This window comes from Drosophila montana, unplaced genomic scaffold, assembly GCF_035044405.1.
Source record: "Drosophila montana isolate Dmon_TW-CO22-7 unplaced genomic scaffold, ASM3504440v1 contig_1624_1, whole genome shotgun sequence".
NCBI lineage: Eukaryota > Metazoa > Arthropoda > Insecta > Diptera > Drosophilidae > Drosophila > Drosophila montana.
This window is the reverse complement of record NW_026996559.1, coordinates 1,919,483-1,938,102: the sequence shown is the minus strand read 5'-3', so window position 1 is coordinate 1,938,102 and position 18,620 is coordinate 1,919,483. Positions and strand designations below refer to the sequence as shown.

Here is an 18,620-nt window from a genome sequence, read left to right as displayed (position 1 = left end):
GGCTGGACTGGCCAGGCTGGACTGGATCAGGTACCTGATCTTCGTTGAGTATGCGCTTGAGCTCGCGTATGTGGAGATTACGTTCACGCTCGAGCTTCTCCATCTCCAGCTGCAGATCGGCGTCCTCCTTTTTGAGTGCGTTCTGTCGCAGCTTGAGTATCTCATCGTATTCGTAGTACTCCTGCGCCGTATACGCGCCCGACACCGGATCCGGTTTAAGAAATGTGCCCGAATCGGAACAGCTGCCGCTATCGTTGCCACCGATGCCGCCGCCGCCGCCAGCTCCAGTTCCACTGCCAGCACCGCCACCACCGCCGCCGCCACGATCCGACAGTCTATCACCGACGCCGCCGCTGTTGCCGACATTGGCGACCGATCCGCCGCCGCCGACGCCACCGCCAGCAACGCCGCCGCCGGCACCACCGCCGCCATTATGAAGCAGTTGCGCCTGCTGGGCTTGTGTTGAATTGGAGCGGGAGAGACCACGGCCGCACGAGACGACCACAACAGCACCGCTGCCAGCACCTACGCCGACGGCGCCAGATGCGTTGACGGCGGCGTTGCCGACAGCAATGCCGCTGTCCAGGCTGCCGGCGCCGGCATTGCCGCCAAGGCGATCAGTCAGCTGGGAGGAGTCATTGGAATTGGAATTCTGTTGTTGCTGCTGGTGCTGGTTGTTTTGCTGGTTGCTGTTGTTGTTGCGCTTGCGTCCGGATTCGGCTGGGCGCTTCTTCATCAGCTGCTTCTTCTGGCGATCGATCTCCTCGCGTTCAGCCGTTATCTCCTCCTGGCGTCGGCTTAGCTCCTGAAACGCATAGCCGTCCGTCCAGTTCTCCTGGAATGTGGCGCCGACGCGCTGTGTCACAAACTGGCCCAATCTCAATCGATTCTGCATGCATTTCTGTCGCGCCTCCTTCTTCTCAATGCTGCTCTTCTCCTTGAGCAGCTTCTTAACCACATCAATGCACTTGGCAATGTGCGACTTGTGCTGATCGATCACCTTCTGGTGGCTCATTATCTGGCACTTTTGCTCATCGGACAGTCTTGTCATCTCGTCCAGCTTCGCTTTACCCGACTCGTGCTCCGCCTCCCGCTCCTGCAGCTCCATCTGCGACACTTCCGTTTGTGTGCTCTTCGTGTATGTCATGATTGCCGTCGGCATTGGCAGTGGCGGCGGCGGCGGCGGTAAACCGCCCACACCCACGCCCACGCCCACATTGACGCCAACACCGACGCCCACATTGACGCCCAGCGTGCTTAGCTGCTGATGCGTGGGCACAACGGCCACGCTGGCCGCTGATGTTGTAACGGGCAGCTGTTGCTGTTGCTGCGCCTGCTGCTGTGACGTTTGTGGCCCGACCACGCCCAGTCCGAGACTGGCGGCGTTAAGGACGCCATGCCCCACGCCGACATGTGACATGGCCACGCCCATTTGCGTCTGCTGAGGAACCATTGCATTGGAAGTCTGTTGTTGCTGCTGCTGCTGTTGGCGCTGCTGCTGCTGCTGTTTTGCCGCCGCTGCCGCCGCCGCCGCCGCCGCCGCAGAGCTAACAAAATGAAACTCGGCGCCCGCCTGCTGCACCTGCTGCTGGCTGGGCGACTGCGTCTGTGGACTAGTTGAATGATAGCCGTGTATGGAGTACGCGCTCGTCGTCTGCACCTGCACCTGGCTGTTGACCTGCTGTTGTTGTTGCTGCTGCTGCTGTTGTTGTTGTTGCTGCTGTTGCTGTTGCTGCTGCTGATGCTGTTGTGTTACCGACGATGGCGACTTGCTACCCGTGTGCTGCCGCAGCGTTGAATTGGCGCCCGACTGCTGCTGCTGCTGCTTGTTGAAGTAATCGTTGATCTTCTTGTTGTCACTGGCGCCTGGCAGTAATAGACGCGCACTTTTGCCGCCAGCGCTGGCCCCGGAGCCGCTGACGCTGCCGCCGCCGCCGCCGCTGGGTAGTGTGCAGCGATCAGCGCCCAGGCTTAACGCTAGGCCGGCTGGCGTTTTCGTAATGCCGTCGCGGAATGCCAGCGATTTGCCGACTTTGAGGCCGCCGACGCTGCTGCTGCTGCCGCCGCCGCCGCCGTTGCCGGTCTCGTCTGAACTATTCGGCATTTTACGTTTTCGCTTGCGCTCCGCAGGCGTGCGCGGCTGTTTCCCGCTGGCATTTGTGGCGGGTACGAGTCCGGGTCCGGGTCCGCTTCCCGGACCAGTGCTATTGTGCTGCTGTTGCTGCTGCTGCTGTTGGACACTGAGCATGTCAAGCATGGAGGCGCCGTTGTTTGAGTGCAGTCCTGCGTTTAGCTGCTGCTGTTGTAGGCTGCCGAGTCCTAGCATATCGTTGACATCCTTTTCGCTGTGCGAGGAACCAGTGCTCATATTCGAGTCCGGATTGCTACTGTGTCCGCCAGCAGCGCCGTGTGGCTGCTGTTGCTGCTGATGCAGCGCTGCGTGCGGATGCTGCTGGTGCAAATGTTGCAGCTGTTGATGTTGTGGCGGCAGTGCGCTATGATGCAGCGACTGTTGCTGCTGCTGCTGTTGTTGTTGTTGCTGCTGCTGCTGTTGCGCTGCTGCTGCTGCTGCCGCTGCTGCCGCCGCCGCCGCTGCTGCTGCTGCCGCTTGCTGTTGCAAATGCAACGTGTGCGTTTGCAAGTGTTGCTGCTGCGTGAGTTGCTGTGGCAGCAATTGCTGTTGCTGCTGCGCTTGCGTACTGTGATGATTTGCAAAATGTTGCTGCTGTGGCGGCTGCTGCTGTTGTTGCTGCTGTTGCTGCTGTGCTGCTTGACTGCTCGGATGATGATGACTTAGGGTCGATGTGGTCTGTGGGGCCATCTGCAATTGAGCGCCGGCGGACATCTGCAGGGCAAAAGCAAAACAAAACAAAAAATAAGTTAACTCTCTTACTGTTTTATGCACAATTTATGTATTAAACTAAGTAATTGATCGATTCCTCCTATTGATTTGCAAGGCACTGGCCGTTTGCAACACTGAACCACTTTTTGTTTTGATTCGCTGGTTCGTTGGCGACAGCGCAGCGCTGCCAGACATATGCCTCTCAACAAAGTGGCAACGATGAAGCTGAGCCGCAAATTGAAAAAATAAAAATAAAATGGCAGAATAGCGAAAAGAACGAAAGAGAAACGTGCAAAATACATGGCAACAATATGACGAGTACGCGTATGTGTGTATGAGTGAGTGAGACGTCACAGCAAGCGCGTGCTACTCTGCTGAGCGCCGCTCTGCGAGACGTGCGTGTGAGTGAGCGCAATGCAGCAGCAGCAGTGTCTGAGTTTTGTGTGTGTGTGTGAGTGTGCCTCTGCATGTGTGGAATATTTTATCAAAAAGCAAAGACAATGAGAGAAAAAAAAAACGAAACAAGAACAAAGTTGAAAATTAAAGTACAAATTATATGTCTACCCAACACAATTTTTTTTTTTCGTACATATGTATTTACTTTTTGCGTACACTTTTTTTCAAGTGTCTTTCCCCACAACACAATTTTATTTTATTTTTCCTTTTTTTTTTTGAGTTTGCATTTGCATTTGCTTTGTGTATGTGTGTGTGTCTTATTTATGACAAAATGCCGTTCACCTTTTTTAAGCGCCGCATATTTTTCTGCACACACATACGCTTTGCTTCTGTGTGTGTATGAATGCGTGTGTATGATGTGTATGTGTGTGCGTGTATGTGTGTGTATGAATTTTCACATTGTATTATAATTTATCACATTCATTGCTGTGTTTATTTATGCACTTTTATGAATTTTACATCACGCTTTACGATTATAATCGACTATTTTGCACGCCGCGTACTTAGTTTATGGCTGGTATTTGTATTTTTCTTTCAGTTTCGGGGCAGGCAGCAAATTGTTATACGCGTATTTGTAATGGTGCGCGCGGCCCGTAACGAGCAAGAAAGAAGGTGAAAAAAGAAGAACAAGAGCAATAAAACGCGTACACAGACAACGACAACGACGACAGCAGCAGCGACAGCGACAGCGACGAACGTCTCAGACTCGGCGCTTTTGCTATTTGCAGAGAGTACGAGGGCGAGAGCAAGGGTGAGAGACACAAAACCAAAGAGAGCGCCAGAGAGAGAGTCAGAAAGAGCAAGCACACAACGAGCCGAAGTAGAAGTCGAGACAACAACACAACTGCACCACTACTACACAGCACTACAATATTTGCAAAAACGATGGAAAGAAATGTACAATAAAAATTAATCCGATTGACAGGCAGCCACCGCTTCGTCTGTCGTTCGCTCGCTCGGCCTTCGTTGGCCCGTTGGGTTTTCTGTTGCTTTTGATAAATTTCTGCGACTTCCGCGCGCGCCCATCCAAAAACAACACCGAAACTAAACTACACAACTACAACAACTATTTGTAGTTGCTGCTGCCGCTGCTGCTGCTGCGACGACTCTGGTGCGCGACTGCGGGCGTTCTTCTTCTTGCTACACTTCCAACATTGCCCAGCAAGCAGCAGCAGAGCAACCCAACCGGCGTCTTTGTCATTTCGCGAGGCGCGCGTTGACGTCGACGTCGACGTTGACGTTGACAGCGATGCTGGCGACGACGCCATTGCCCAAATTATGTTCGTATTTATACATAGTACATACGCACATGCATGTCATGTATAATGTGTGATGTGTGTGACTTTGTGTATGGAAACGCAATATAAATAATTATTGAAAAATAAAAATTATCATCAAACTGATGGGAATTAAAAGTGCATGACAAATAAATTCAAAGTTTTCTATTTGCAGCATATTTTGATAGCCAGTTTCGAAAGGATTAGTACGAAATTTTAAATTAGATTTGGATTAAAGATTTCTAAACATGATACTTAGTGGGATTTTTGTAATTCGGTTTAGAAGTTTTTTTTTTGATTTGCTCTATTAAACGATTAACGGCAACGTATTCCTGGCGATGTTGCCAACGGCTCTGCAAACGCCACAGTCAGCATCAGCAGCGAGCAGCGTAAAAAGGAAGGAAGCAAATTTCGCGCTGTCGTCGCGCCGCGTTGCGACGCATCGCTGTTTGCGGTTAGCTGAACACGACAACAACAGCTGGGCGCTGAACGAAGGTGCTGCCTGCTGCTGCTTTCATGAGAGTGAGAGCGGAAGATGTGACGCCGCGAAAGAGTGTTGCCAAACATGGATAAGAAAAAAATGAGCAAATGCAAAACCCGAACGAACAAACAAGAAAGTTGTAACGGCCCAAATTGGCAACACCAACAACGGACAAGACCCAAAGAGAAAACAAATGATAACAAACCGTGCGAGCCGCGGCGAGCCCAAAACGCAAACGAAATGGGCAGCGAAGACTTAATTTTTGGGCTTGCTCCACTCACGTGCGCGCGAATGAGATAAATCTATGATGATGTTGATGTTGTTGATGGGGGCCACAAAAGCAAAAGCGTGCGAAAAGGCCCGCGAGACGCAGACGTAGACGGCGAGAACGAACCGAGACAAAACCAAATTCGAGCGTGAGCGTCCCTCTCTTTATACATATGTATGAATGTTTGTCTCTGAAAAGCGTCGGTGTGGGTGCGGGGCAGCGTGCGAGGGTGTGGCAGTGACATGCATATCGTTAGTATGCACTTCTTATTGGCACCATCTGTGCATGTGGGTATGTGTATGTGTGGCGACAGCAACTGCAACTGCTGCTGCGGCAGCGACTGCAGCAGATGTACGTACATATGTATGTTCATATGTTTGTGCGAGAGAGTGAGCGAGTACTATAATGATTTCGAGTGCATTCCAATGCAGCTTGAAAAACCGTTGCATATTTGGTGCTTTTTCAAATGCTTTCGGGCAGCAGCCTTTTTTAACGCTATCATTCTGCCTCACTCGCACGAACGACACTGCAGCCACAGCCTCAGCGCATGCAACGAACAAGTTTTTTTGCTTTTGGCAACGTGTTGTGATAACGCTTCATTGCAAATACATACACACAAAAACATACACATATATATATATATATATATATATATATATTTGTGTGTGTGTGTGTGCATGCACTAGTGTGTGTTTAAAAACTGGTTGTCGCCATCATGGCAAGACGTTGACATTAGGGCTGCCATCCAACACAACAGGCCAAAACAATCGTAGCTGTCTGGCAACGCCGTCGCGCAACGCCAGGCAACAACAGTCGCCGTCGTCGCCGCAGTTTAACAGTTCACATCGATGAGTCAAGGTCGAGAGACGTCACGCAAATTTTCGTTTTCATTGCTTACCCACAGCACAAAAAAAAGAAAGAAAAAACTATGTATGTCCGTTTATTTTTAGCGTGCGAGTGGCGTCGTCGTGTATGAACGACGACGAGCCGAACAGACACGAATCGTAGCGACGAATGAATGGGAAGCGAACGTTGAAAGCACGCAAGGCAGAGCCACTCGAATAATTAATTTTTGTATTTTTGTTGTATTATATGTACATACATACATATATTGTTGTTGCTGCTTTTATCGTTGTCATTGGTTTAATAAATAAATGTTTTATAAAAACCTAGTAATTTTTTTTTTTTTGGATCGTTTGTATCATTATTGGTAGATTATCATTATTATGCACGTTAAAAATTTACATTATCAACGCAATAAGGTTGCATGTTGAACTGCTAAAGTTATTGCACTTTAATAAACTGGCTAATACTGTTTTAAAAATATATAATGGGAAAGACAATATAATTGATTGTGTGTTAATTTCTCTTTTAAAATATAAATTTTGTTAATTTCCACACAGAGCAATCAATGGGTTAACATGTATTGCGTCCTCAATTGCTTAACAGACCCATGTTAAGAAATCGTATACTGGGCGCACAGAAAAGTGCCGCAGCAGCAGAAAGCATCAGCACGTGCACGAAGCACCGCCAATGTAAACAAAGAGAAATACACACACAAAACGAAAAGAAGAAAAAAATAACAACACTCACGCTCTTGGTTAACTTGCGACCAGCGGCGCCGCTGCCGGCGCTACGCTTGCTGCTGTTGTTGTTGCTTGTGCTGCGGCTGCGTTTGCGTGCGGCGCTGTTCGCAGAAGCTGCTGCTGTTGTTGCTGCAGTGGCTAACATGGCAACGTAACAGTGAGAATATGTCGCTGCTGACGCTGACGTCGCCGTTGTTAAACAGCTGATACGCTTACCGGCAAAATTTTATAAATCAGCTGCCCATAGGCGCAGCGTTGTTGCTAGAACTCTCTCGCGCTCTCCCGCTGAGCGCGTAAGTAAGTGGTGTGTTTGTGTGTGTTGTGAGAGCGAGTATTCGGCCGGTGTTCTCTCGACTTATTTGCACTCACTCTTTTGCGTTTTCTCTCTGTTTGCCGATATGACGAGAGTCGTCTGGTTTTTGTTTTGTATTTTTTATTTGTGTTTTCCTTTTTTCTTTTAGCTTGCTTATTTTGCACAGTTTGCTTGATTTGCACGTTTTGCATTTATGTTACACATACGCTTCGCTTCGGCATTCGTATCGTTTAGATTGCCTCTTGCCTGTTTTTATTGTTGCTTTTGCCTGCTGTAGTTGTATTTTGTAGGAAGTTGGCAAAAATAAAAAAATTCAAGCGCGCGCGTTGCCGACAACGACACGTCACGTTACTCGCTCTTTAAGTTCGACACTAATGTGCTAGAGAGCAGCGGCAAGGTAAAATTGGCAAGTCTACAACAAAAACGACAGCGGGCTGGTTGGCAGGGAGCAAACCCAACTGCGACGCCGACTGAACATTTGTATGTAAGTATGTATTTATATATGTATATATGTACATATGTATAATATGTAGATGTCTGTCTGTTAACCGAGTGAACTTAAATTGTTTAGTTCTTTCTGTCTGCTGATGTCGTCGTACCCGTCACTATACATATGTATCTGTTTCTCAGCATTTCTCGTTTGTTCTTCTGTGGAGCGATCGCAAGGCCGCAGATGCCACTGACGTTGCCGTTGCGTGTGCGTTAGTTAGAAAGCTCTTTGCACTTTTTGCCTGCAAAACCAATTTCGAAAGCATGCTGCGGCTGGTCTTTAGATTTGCCGTTAGCAGCGAATTGCAGCAGTCGACAGAGTAACCGTGAACCAAAGTGGATTTTAATTTCTACTGTTAGCAGGCGCACAGCACAAACACAGCGAGCGAGCTGTGCATACATACATACGAATATACATACATACATACATATGTATGCATGCTGTGTTGTTGGTGAAAGCATTTTAATAGAACATTGCCGTTAACAGCAGCTGAGAGAGCGCTAGAAGAGGAGACCGCTGTTGCTTAAATGGTTTGGTTGTCGCCCAGCCCCAAAATGCGACCTCGCATTCAATAGTCGTGTACTGTTTAATTATGCACATATGTATGTATGTACATACATACATATATAGATGTGCAAGTACAAACAAACATGTGGATACTAATGTGAGTTTGTATGTATTATTGTATTAGTATGTTCCCATAATGGGCATTAATATTATCCGCTAATGGTTCGAGGATGCGTTCGTGTGTGTATGGCTATTGACGCACCTGGTGTGTTGTATCTAGACGCAGAGCTAGAGGGAGGGGGATTAAGTGCCCCGTTATACATACATATTTGCGCTGCTGTTCTCTAGATTAGTGCAACTAGCTGCGCGCATGCATACAAGCATATAAATCTATAATATGTGTGTATGTATGTGTGTGTTAAAATGATTGATAGAACGCGAGCATGCATCGAAATTTCGAATTTAAAGCACAACATACACATTCACATACACATATTCGCACATAAGAATGTGTTTGCGTATTTTTTTATGTATGTAGTATATAAACAAAGCGAAATCACACAATGAATGTACGTATGTATGTACATTTGGTTTGACATACATATTGGATGAACAAAAAAAAAAAAAAAACAACAAAAGTTCTGAGGCAAGAGTGACTGACTTTGAGATACCCTGCCATGTCATAATTTCATATTTGAATACATATACTACTAGCCCGACTATCTACAGTGTTTATTGATTAAAAACGATTAACAATCTACGATCTATCATATAACATATAACCCATAGGCGTAGCTTACTACGTATTTGAGATTGCTATGAAAATCTGATTAGATAAATCCCACATTTGTATTTATAAAGATTTCACTTTATTTGAATTTAAAAAAAAAAAAAAATTAATCATGACGCAGACTTTACTAAGAGCTTTACTTAAAACAATAAAAAAAATTTTAATAATCGACAAGGAGAATAATTATATCAAAAAATAATCATAACTATACATATTGTTGATCAAACATATTTACACTACATATGCCCTTTGTCATAACTTTGCGGTCATATTTCGCATGAACAGGGTATACAAATTACATTAAGTGGGCATTCTCACTTGTCTGGCAACGCCGCCAACGCGCAGCATTCAAGTTTTTAATTTCTCTCTAGTTGCTTGTTTTATGCATTACTTTTGTTTTGTATTTGTTGTTTTTTTTTTTCTTAAATATTTTTTTTGGCTTTTCGCTTTTTGTGGATGATTTCGTGTTGCACTTTTTGCTGAATTGCTTCGTATGTATGCTATACATGCATATACAAACATATGTATGTATATGTAACTGGGTGTATGTAAATATGCCTTCCATTTTATTATATTTATTTTGCCTCATCTGATTTCAAACTGCGCAACTTTCACCCGAACCGACAACAAAAAATGCTGCAAAATGTTTAACTACAAATTATGTACACACACACACACACACACACACACACATGTACACCAGTATATTCATATAATTTAATTTATTTATGTATAATTTTGTTAGCATTGACATTCGTCCCAATGACTCTCAGCTGACGTAATCGCAGCATAAAAAAAAACAATAGAAAAAAAAAAACAAAAGTTCACGAGTGAATAAAACAAAATAAAAATATTTTTGTTGATTTTGGGAGCGACAAAATTAAGATTGCGACGGCTCAAGTTGACTCGATCAAAAAGTACACTCAATATGAGTACTCCATATATGTATGAGACCGAAGAAGATACTCTACACGCTTGTAAGAACAGAGACAGCATTGGTTCATCGATACAATAAGTGGATATGTAACCTTTATTTGGACTTTACTACAATTTCTATTCTACCTAAAGTAAAAAAGAAAAACAAGACGGTTTTAGATGGTAGTGCCCGACTAGAAGATATCCTTAACCTGGCACCGACCTGCCTTTACAATACATGTCGATATCGATTTTGTGAAAACGGGACAATAAATACATATGTAAATATGTATGTATGTATGTATATGGGAGATGCTTCCTTCTACCCGTTATATACATCAGCACAAAACCAGTATAGCGTAGTTTAAATTACAGTTAATTATGTGAAACATTCCAGATGAGTCATAAACATTCTCGGATAAGATTCCCAATGCACTTGCTTATACACAAACATAAGCACCACGCATATATTTGTATACATATATATATATATATATATATATATGTACATATATGTGTAAGCATATTGAATAATATGTTTGCAAGTTTTTCAAAAACAATTTAAAGAGCGATATGATTTGTACACACCTACATATGTATGTACATGTGTACATGTATTATATGAACGTTTGTATATAAATCTGACATGTCTGGCAACTAAAACTACAAGTGGTGGAGTTGCCAATTCAATTGAATATCTGTTTTGTGTTCAAGTCGCCGTGGGTGGGGTGGGTGCTAATCGTGCGATATTTTGTAGGTGCCTCAAAACTGAGAGAGCCCAGAAAGCACAAGTGCTAATCTGTATATAAAAAGCACATATAAAAACACATACACACTTACCACATGTACATGTGGTGGTACATGTGTATGTACATACTTATGTATGCATTTGTACATATACGAATTGTAACAGTCGAAAATATGTTATCAAAATTCGAAATTCCGTGCATTTGATTCAAGTCACGTACACACATACATACACACGCATACGTATAGATGTTGGCTGCTTATTGTGTTGAAAATTATTTGTTTAACGTATGTAAGTCAACTAATTAAATTTAATAATTATGCATACAATGCATAAAAATATGCGACTTTGTCGATGCCTGCATACGAAATGGTAACGAGCGGCGAGTAAACAACAAAATGAAAATGGCAACCGGGAGAAAAAGAAATTTACATATATGTACATACATATTGTATATATAAATATATATCAATTATCTATGTACATGCGTGTGTATATGCATGCGAACAAAAACATTGCCAAAAAAAAAAATAATAATAAAATAAAACGAGCATCGGGCTACAACTGCAATACGCCGCGTTACGCATACGCAGATTGGCAGCAGCAGCGAGAGGTGGATGACGACGACGACGCTGACGTCTAATTATGCTGCTGCTGCTGCAACAACAATATCAACGACGAGAGCAGACGACCCACTCACCGAGGCGACCGAGCGACGAACGCAGCGACAACGGCGGCGGCGACCCACGACAACACAAATGTAAGCGCAGCGAGTGGAAACGAACGAGTTGCGGCGGCAGCTATGCCTGCCTGCCGGCCTGTCGTCGCTCACTCTCTCAATCTCGAAAGCTCTCGCCCACTGCAACAACAGTGGCAGTGGCAGTGGCAGCGGCAGTGGCAGCGGCAGCAGCAGAAGCAGCAGCAGCGAATTGGTGGGTTTGAAAACAGTTTACTATTGAGCAGACAAACACACACAAACATGCAAAAGCAAAGGCAATAATAACAAAAAACACACAACAGAGTGAAAAATAGCAAATAAAAAGTGTAAACTAAAGTAAGGTAAAGTAAACTGACGTTGACGGAATCGTCGCTTTAGCCGCGTGAGTTTTTCGTTTCAGTTATTATTGAAGCACAAACAAATTGAGACTAAAAATGCGGCGTGAGATTTGATTGTGAGTAAGCGCAAGCGTCGCGTTCGCGCCGTTGACGTCGACAGCGACGTCAGCGTCTCAGTCACATTTAAAATAAAGGCAAACAAATATACAAAAGTAAAAGCCAAAGAACGCAAGGGGAATGAAATTAATTGTATGTATGTATGAAATGTATGTATATATGTACGTATGCATGTTTGTTTGTATGTTTGTGTGTGTGTGGTGGGAAATGAAAAAAGCGCAGAAAAGGAAAAAGTAACGCAAAAAAAAAAACTGAAGCTTAGCGACTGGGCAGCGACGTTGGCGCCGCCGTCGCCAAGTGCAAAGTGTGATGGGCGTGGCAGCTGGTGTGGGCGGCTGGGTTGCAGGGTATGGTATGTAAGTGCATGTATGTATGTATGCATGTATGTACAATAAATGTTGTTCTTGTTGTTGGGCTGTCAACAAATTAAGCATAAAGTAAGCAGAGGAACAGCAACAAAATATGCATACATTCATATGTACATACAAACATAAATATGAGGTAATCGTGGGCAGCGCCGCTTGTTTATCAAAACAACAAACAGAGGAAATATTTTTAACATTTTAGCGAAAATCAAAAATTGCCAAAAGGCAGAAAAGTCAGAAACCAAAGACAGCAACAACAACAACAATGACAACAACGACGGTAAACATTACCGCATCTGGCATACATATACATACATACATGTGTATACATGTACATACATACATACCTGCACACTTTATACTACACATAATAAATGTACATACATACATATGTATATATGTATGCACATGTTAATGTGTCTGTGTGTTTTTGTTCGAGAATTTCTGCCTTCGGATGTATAAAGCAAATGGAATTTTTATTAACAGTCACAAAAACGGCAGCGCAAAATGCAGCCAACATTTATTTATAGATTGCAAGACAAAGATAGCGATACGCAGGCAGTTAGAAAGAGAAAGCGTCAACGCAAGTCTGGCTAGTGGAGTGGTGGCCGAGAGGAGCTGATGTGGGGCCGGGGCAGGAGTTCGGGTGGATTGGGGCTGCCCATAAGTAACGGATCACTGTGCCGCCGACGAGTTTATGAACTAGAGACTAGACAAACCCCAAAAGGCAAAAATACAACTGTCCGGAAGAGGGCGCGCGGGGGCCGTGTTACACACAAAGTGTTTGCGAGAGAGAAAGAGAGAGAAAGAGAGCGAGTAAATGGGCGAGAGCAGTTGAGAGTTGTGCACAATTGTATAAAAAAAGAACAGAAAAGTGCCATGAAATGTGTACATACTTTGTAAGTATAAATCTACATACATACATATACATATGTATGTATAAATATAAGTATATAAACAAATATGCATGTACGTGCGTATGTATATATGTGTGTACGTATGTACATATGTAGAGATAAGAACCAAATACATCCAAAGTTCAGTTTTAGAATACTACGTGGAGTGTGATTTTCTCATTGTATTTTGCGGCTTTTGTTGGGTTCTTATATTGGATTATAGATACATATGTACAAATGTACGTATGTATGTAAGTTCAGGGAATTTAAAGATATAGCCAACACTCGAGTCTATGATAAACGTTAAGTTAGAGGTTAAGTAAGTTCCCCGGTTTCTCACTATATCCTCTATATCACTGTATCTGTAGCGATCCATTCAGAGTTTACACTACACACAACTATCGTACTAGGTTTAACCTTTATAATTGTTATCAATGGGAATAGCATGGATTATGTATTTAATTATTGTACAAATCGGTATATGTATATATGTATATTGTTTATAGATAATAAAGCCCAAGTCATGACTCATTGCATTATCAGTTTAACTTCGCAATCCAGAGATTTTACAATGCAAATGATATGCATGTTTTTTCATCGTGATTTCATGATGACGAGAGATTTTCACAATTGCTCCAAATAAAAAAGGGATAGATTTTCAATAATTTACTTCAGCTTTATTCTAGGAACATCTTCTCTAGTTTAAACTAGTCAAATTATGCAAGACATCCTTGAGGGCATTTCCAATGCAATCTTTTTATTGAGTATAAATGTATAACATATATATTTACAATATAACATAGTAGTATCTATTTATAGCAACGAGCCCCTTATGTTAAGTCTTTTATTTAGTTTTTTTTTGTGAAAAAAACCCTTTAAATATCTTTCTTCAAGGACTTGCATTGTCTGAAAACGTGTGGAAATTTCTGATTATACCCCTACATACATATATATCGTAAAAAATTTCATCAGTATTATTAGCTCTGACTACTAGTGATTGACCTTTGATTATTTCGCTTCACTCAACACTCGCGTTGGTTATACAATACGGAGAGTATGAGTGTATTGTGGAAATTGTACTTCCTATATACTGCAAACATGTAACTTTCATTACTTTCAGTCCCACAGAGGGTAAGCGTATTTGTAGCATTGATTTTGCTTTTCATATATATATATATATGTATGTATATATGCATATATGTATAATAAAATTGCAAGCGCCAACTGATATATATATATATATGTATATATATATAGATTGAAGAGATATTCTGTATTTAGTTTTGAGTTTAATGTTTAGTACAATTGTTATTCTAAAAATTGAAAAATGTAGAATTTACTTCATTTAAGATATATTGGTAAAATAATGAATAAGACTAATTTATTTTCCTAGATTTGCGATATATGAATGTATATTCTGAGATTTACAAACATTGTATACCCTATATATATTATACCCTGCCAAATTGTCAATTGCTGCAATTGTCACCTGAGACACAGTGGACTCGTCATACCTACATTGTATAGAGTATACAAATATGCCTTTGCTCGTAGAATGATCTAGTCAAGTTCTTACCCGCACATTTTGTATTGTATTTTTATTGATATTAAATTCTACGCAAAATTGTTTAGATAAGATTAAATTAGCACACAAAACGGACAAAAACAACAATAGAAAGGCACACAATAAAAAAAAAAAAAACAAACGAGAAAATTCCCATAATTAAATGAAAACATCGTGGAAACTTCCTCCAACAATTTGCCCATTTACGCATAAGAAAAAACTAGGCCAGCAAAGGAGGAAACACAAGCAACAGGAACAGCGGCCGTTTTCGTCAACCGTAGATTAGATACCCTACTTAAAAGTGCTGTTATAAAAAAAAAAAAATACATTTCCAAGAGTTGGTTTCTATGGGAACGATATGAAGTCGATAAAATTTTCAAGATATGTTGGGAGAAAAAACGCTTCGCAATTTCGGAATTTGGTGAAGATTTCTTGATATTTAAAAGCTTTCCACTGATTTCATTCTTGACCGATTTTTTCTATGAAGTTATAAAACATAATAGAACGTTGTTTATATGATTTTTTGATTGGCAAAGCTGTTGATACTGATTAAGAATACATACATACATATATCTCACACATATGCATATATATATTATGGGGTCGCAGATATCCCCTTCTTGGAGTGGTACACTTTGTAACATAACTAGTAGAGGGTATACAAATTTATATAAAGTGTGCAAAAAATTGTGGTACACTTAACAAATATTTAACCCCAAACACTTGAAATTTTAAAATAACATTAAGAATTGTCTTAATTTAAGAGTAATTCTTTGTTTTTTAAAAACTAGTCTACTATTTATAAAAGAGGAGAACATATTTTCTCAGTAGGACGTTAATAGAAATAGAAATAAATAGTCTCTTTTTTGTTAAGTGTATGACTTAAGGGAAGCAACGAAGAAATATCAAATTTAGTTGCTTTACAAATTTCAAACAGTTTGCTCGATAATTCCGAAAAGGAAGCTTTCTATAATCTAAAAAAGACAGTTATGAATGCTTAACCAACTTTTTTTTATACCAACTTTTGTTCTCGATAGTTGTGTACGTATGTATGTACATACATATGTACGTATGCATGTATGTGTTTCTGCATGTGAGCTCAGATCTACGATATGTGTGATTAATTCTGTAACTTTTCGGGTTTCGGCTATTTCGTAAGAGTTTCGGCTCTTCAGTTTCTATTATTCACATATTTTGCACGCTTTTTGTCACCTCTCAAGCGGAAATACATATGTATGTATTGCCCGCAAGGCAACCAAAAACTCGAAAACATAGAGAACACAATTAACCAAATGAAATCAAATACACGCACATGCAAACATAAATAAATACATACATACACATAAAGAAAAATTCATATACATACATATGTATGTACATATAAAGTATAGAATAAAAGAAAAAACAATAACCGAAAAAAAGCAAAATAAGCCCCAAGCAAACAAAGACAAATAGCTCTGTATTTGTTTAGGCAATTAACAAACCATTTTTATGCTCAATAAATTAATAAACTGTTAAAAAAAAATAAACGCCTTTTCAAGCTGCGAGCAAAAAGAAAAGCAAAAAATTAAACACAAAAAATGTCGCCACGCGCGTTCTTTGCAATATATGTGTGTATGCATGTATGTGTATATGTCAATATATGTATGTATTTGTGTATTTGTGTATGTATTGAAATTCAAACAAATAAATACAAAAGTTCCGTTTTATATTTATTTATAAGTACATACATATGCACGTATGTTTGTATGTGCAGCAAACTGTTTTAATAAGTAGTTCATTTTCGCTGCGTCTTTGGCGAAATTTTAAATTAAAAAGTCATAAAAGCAGAGCAAAGGAGAGTATACGATTAAGAGATACCCTGTAGGCAGCTTATTGTTGCTCTGCTTCGCATATTTACGTATTCATATTTGAAAGATATACATACATATGTATTAAACAAATTTCAATCTTTATAAGATTTTCAAGAAGTTTTCATATACATATATAATTTCTATAATATTAATATATGCTTATTTCGGGGAGGGCAACGGGTAGGTTTTGAAAGATCTAAATATGCTTGAAATGCCGCCTATGCTAAACGAAAAACTATGTACCAAAATCGGGGACTCCAAATCAAACCTGAAAGTCGAAAATTATTGCTTTTGAGTGAAATGGATGTACAAGAAATTGTATTGACAATGCGAAAAATGCATGCATATGTATGTATATTCCAGATAAATATGCAAATTAAACTCAATTTTTTAAGTATATACAGGTACGTACATAGATAACATTTCTATCGCTCACAGCCTCTGGGATCGTTGAGTTCACAGGTCGACTTCGGTATACCCTTTTTAGCTATTTATTAATGGGCATTGGGTATAAAAGCGTAAGCGAAAAAATTGTCGCCATGCTCGTAAATATTTATCAGCCCCTGCTGCTGCTGCTGCTGTTGCTTGGCCGAATCAGGGTGCTATATAAACATGCCATATACATATACATATGTACATATATATAATTATACATGCATACATATACATATGTAAGCACGCACACACACTCGCAAGCCAGGGCTTGCGAGAGAGGCAGAGAGGGGGAGAGCGAGACGCACATGCAGAACACAAGCAATGCGCACTTTAATAAAAATCACTCATACGTAATTTCATTGGAATTTTTGTTGTTGTTGATCGTATCTGTGCCTCCTCCTCCTCCTCCTGCTCCTCTTCTTCATTTTCTTCTTATTCTTATTCATCATCGCTTTTGATTCGATTCTGTTTCTTTTCAATTACGTTTTTCGGTTTTCGTTTTCTGACGCTTTACGTCGTCGTCTTCTTTACACTTTGCTTCGTTTCATTTGAGTTCTCGCTGTTATTGTTTCTCCACTTTTCGTGTTTTTCATTCGTATTCTTTTCTTTTTAATATTGCTTTATGCGTCGGTTCGTTGTTGTTGTTGTTGTTGTTGTTGTTGTAGTTGCACAAGGGCAAACTTTAAAGCGTTTTCAAGTCAACAATCAATATTTCAATTGTACTATTTTCATCATCATTATCATTATCATCATTATCATCATCTTTATCATTTTTATCTTGAGCTTCAACAAGCGAAAAGAAGATACAACATACAAAGTTTTCCCAACTCGAAAAGTAATACGAAATTATAAATTGAAATACATATATGTATGTATAATCGAGACTAGTAAAAAAAAAGATCTTATATATAAGCAATATATGTACGTAAATGTATGTATGTACATATAAATGTTTATATTGGAATTTAATAGCTCAGCTAAGTATAACAAATAGATAAACAAATAGAACTGCTTCGGCAGCTTATTAGCAAATGCTAAAATATCCTCTATTTTACAGTTTCAACTGTACCATATGTACTATAATATATTTATGTAAATATGTATGTACCATACACCACATAATAAGGAAAATACAACTAATTAGAATTAAATTTTGGAAATTTTTTGAATAGAAAACATTTAAAACCAAAACTAATTTATATGTACATGTCAATTCTTTAGAGTTTAAGATGCAAGTCTAATATAAATATATATGAAGCCAATTCAAATATCATATATAATTTTGAGATAGATGACAAATAAAAAGCAAACGAATCCCACATCCATGTTAACCTACATTTAAGATAACATGCATTGTCTTAGATATCATGTCTTAAGTTACAAGCTACATATAATGACTATTTGGAGCATAGATTCGCAATATTAGACCGGAGATACATATTTCAAACTATAACTTTAAGAAATAAATCAAATAAATCAAAAATGCATATTTGTAATTTAATCAGTTCGTATTTCTCGTTAGCATTTGTATACAATCAACTAATACTCGGAAAATAAAACTCAATCATATTCCTAAAGTATTTAGTCACTTTGTATGTCAGTTTGGTTGGACGTTGGGTTTGAAGTTGGGTTTGATGTTGGGTTTGATGTTTGGGTTGGGT

At 40.5% G+C, this 18,620-nt stretch overlaps 1 protein-coding gene across 1 annotated transcript in view; it reads right to left on the bottom strand.

The window, feature by feature from the left end:
- Tlk (Tousled-like kinase) overlaps nucleotides 1-18,620 on the bottom strand; it is a 53,104-nt gene that overhangs the window by 2,338 nt on the left and 32,146 nt on the right. The window contains exon 2 of the mRNA XM_064699980.1: nucleotides 35-2,845. Coding sequence (XP_064556050.1) covers nucleotides 35-2,845 — 2,811 coding nt within the window. The remainder of the gene's footprint in view (nucleotides 1-34; nucleotides 2,846-18,620) is intronic.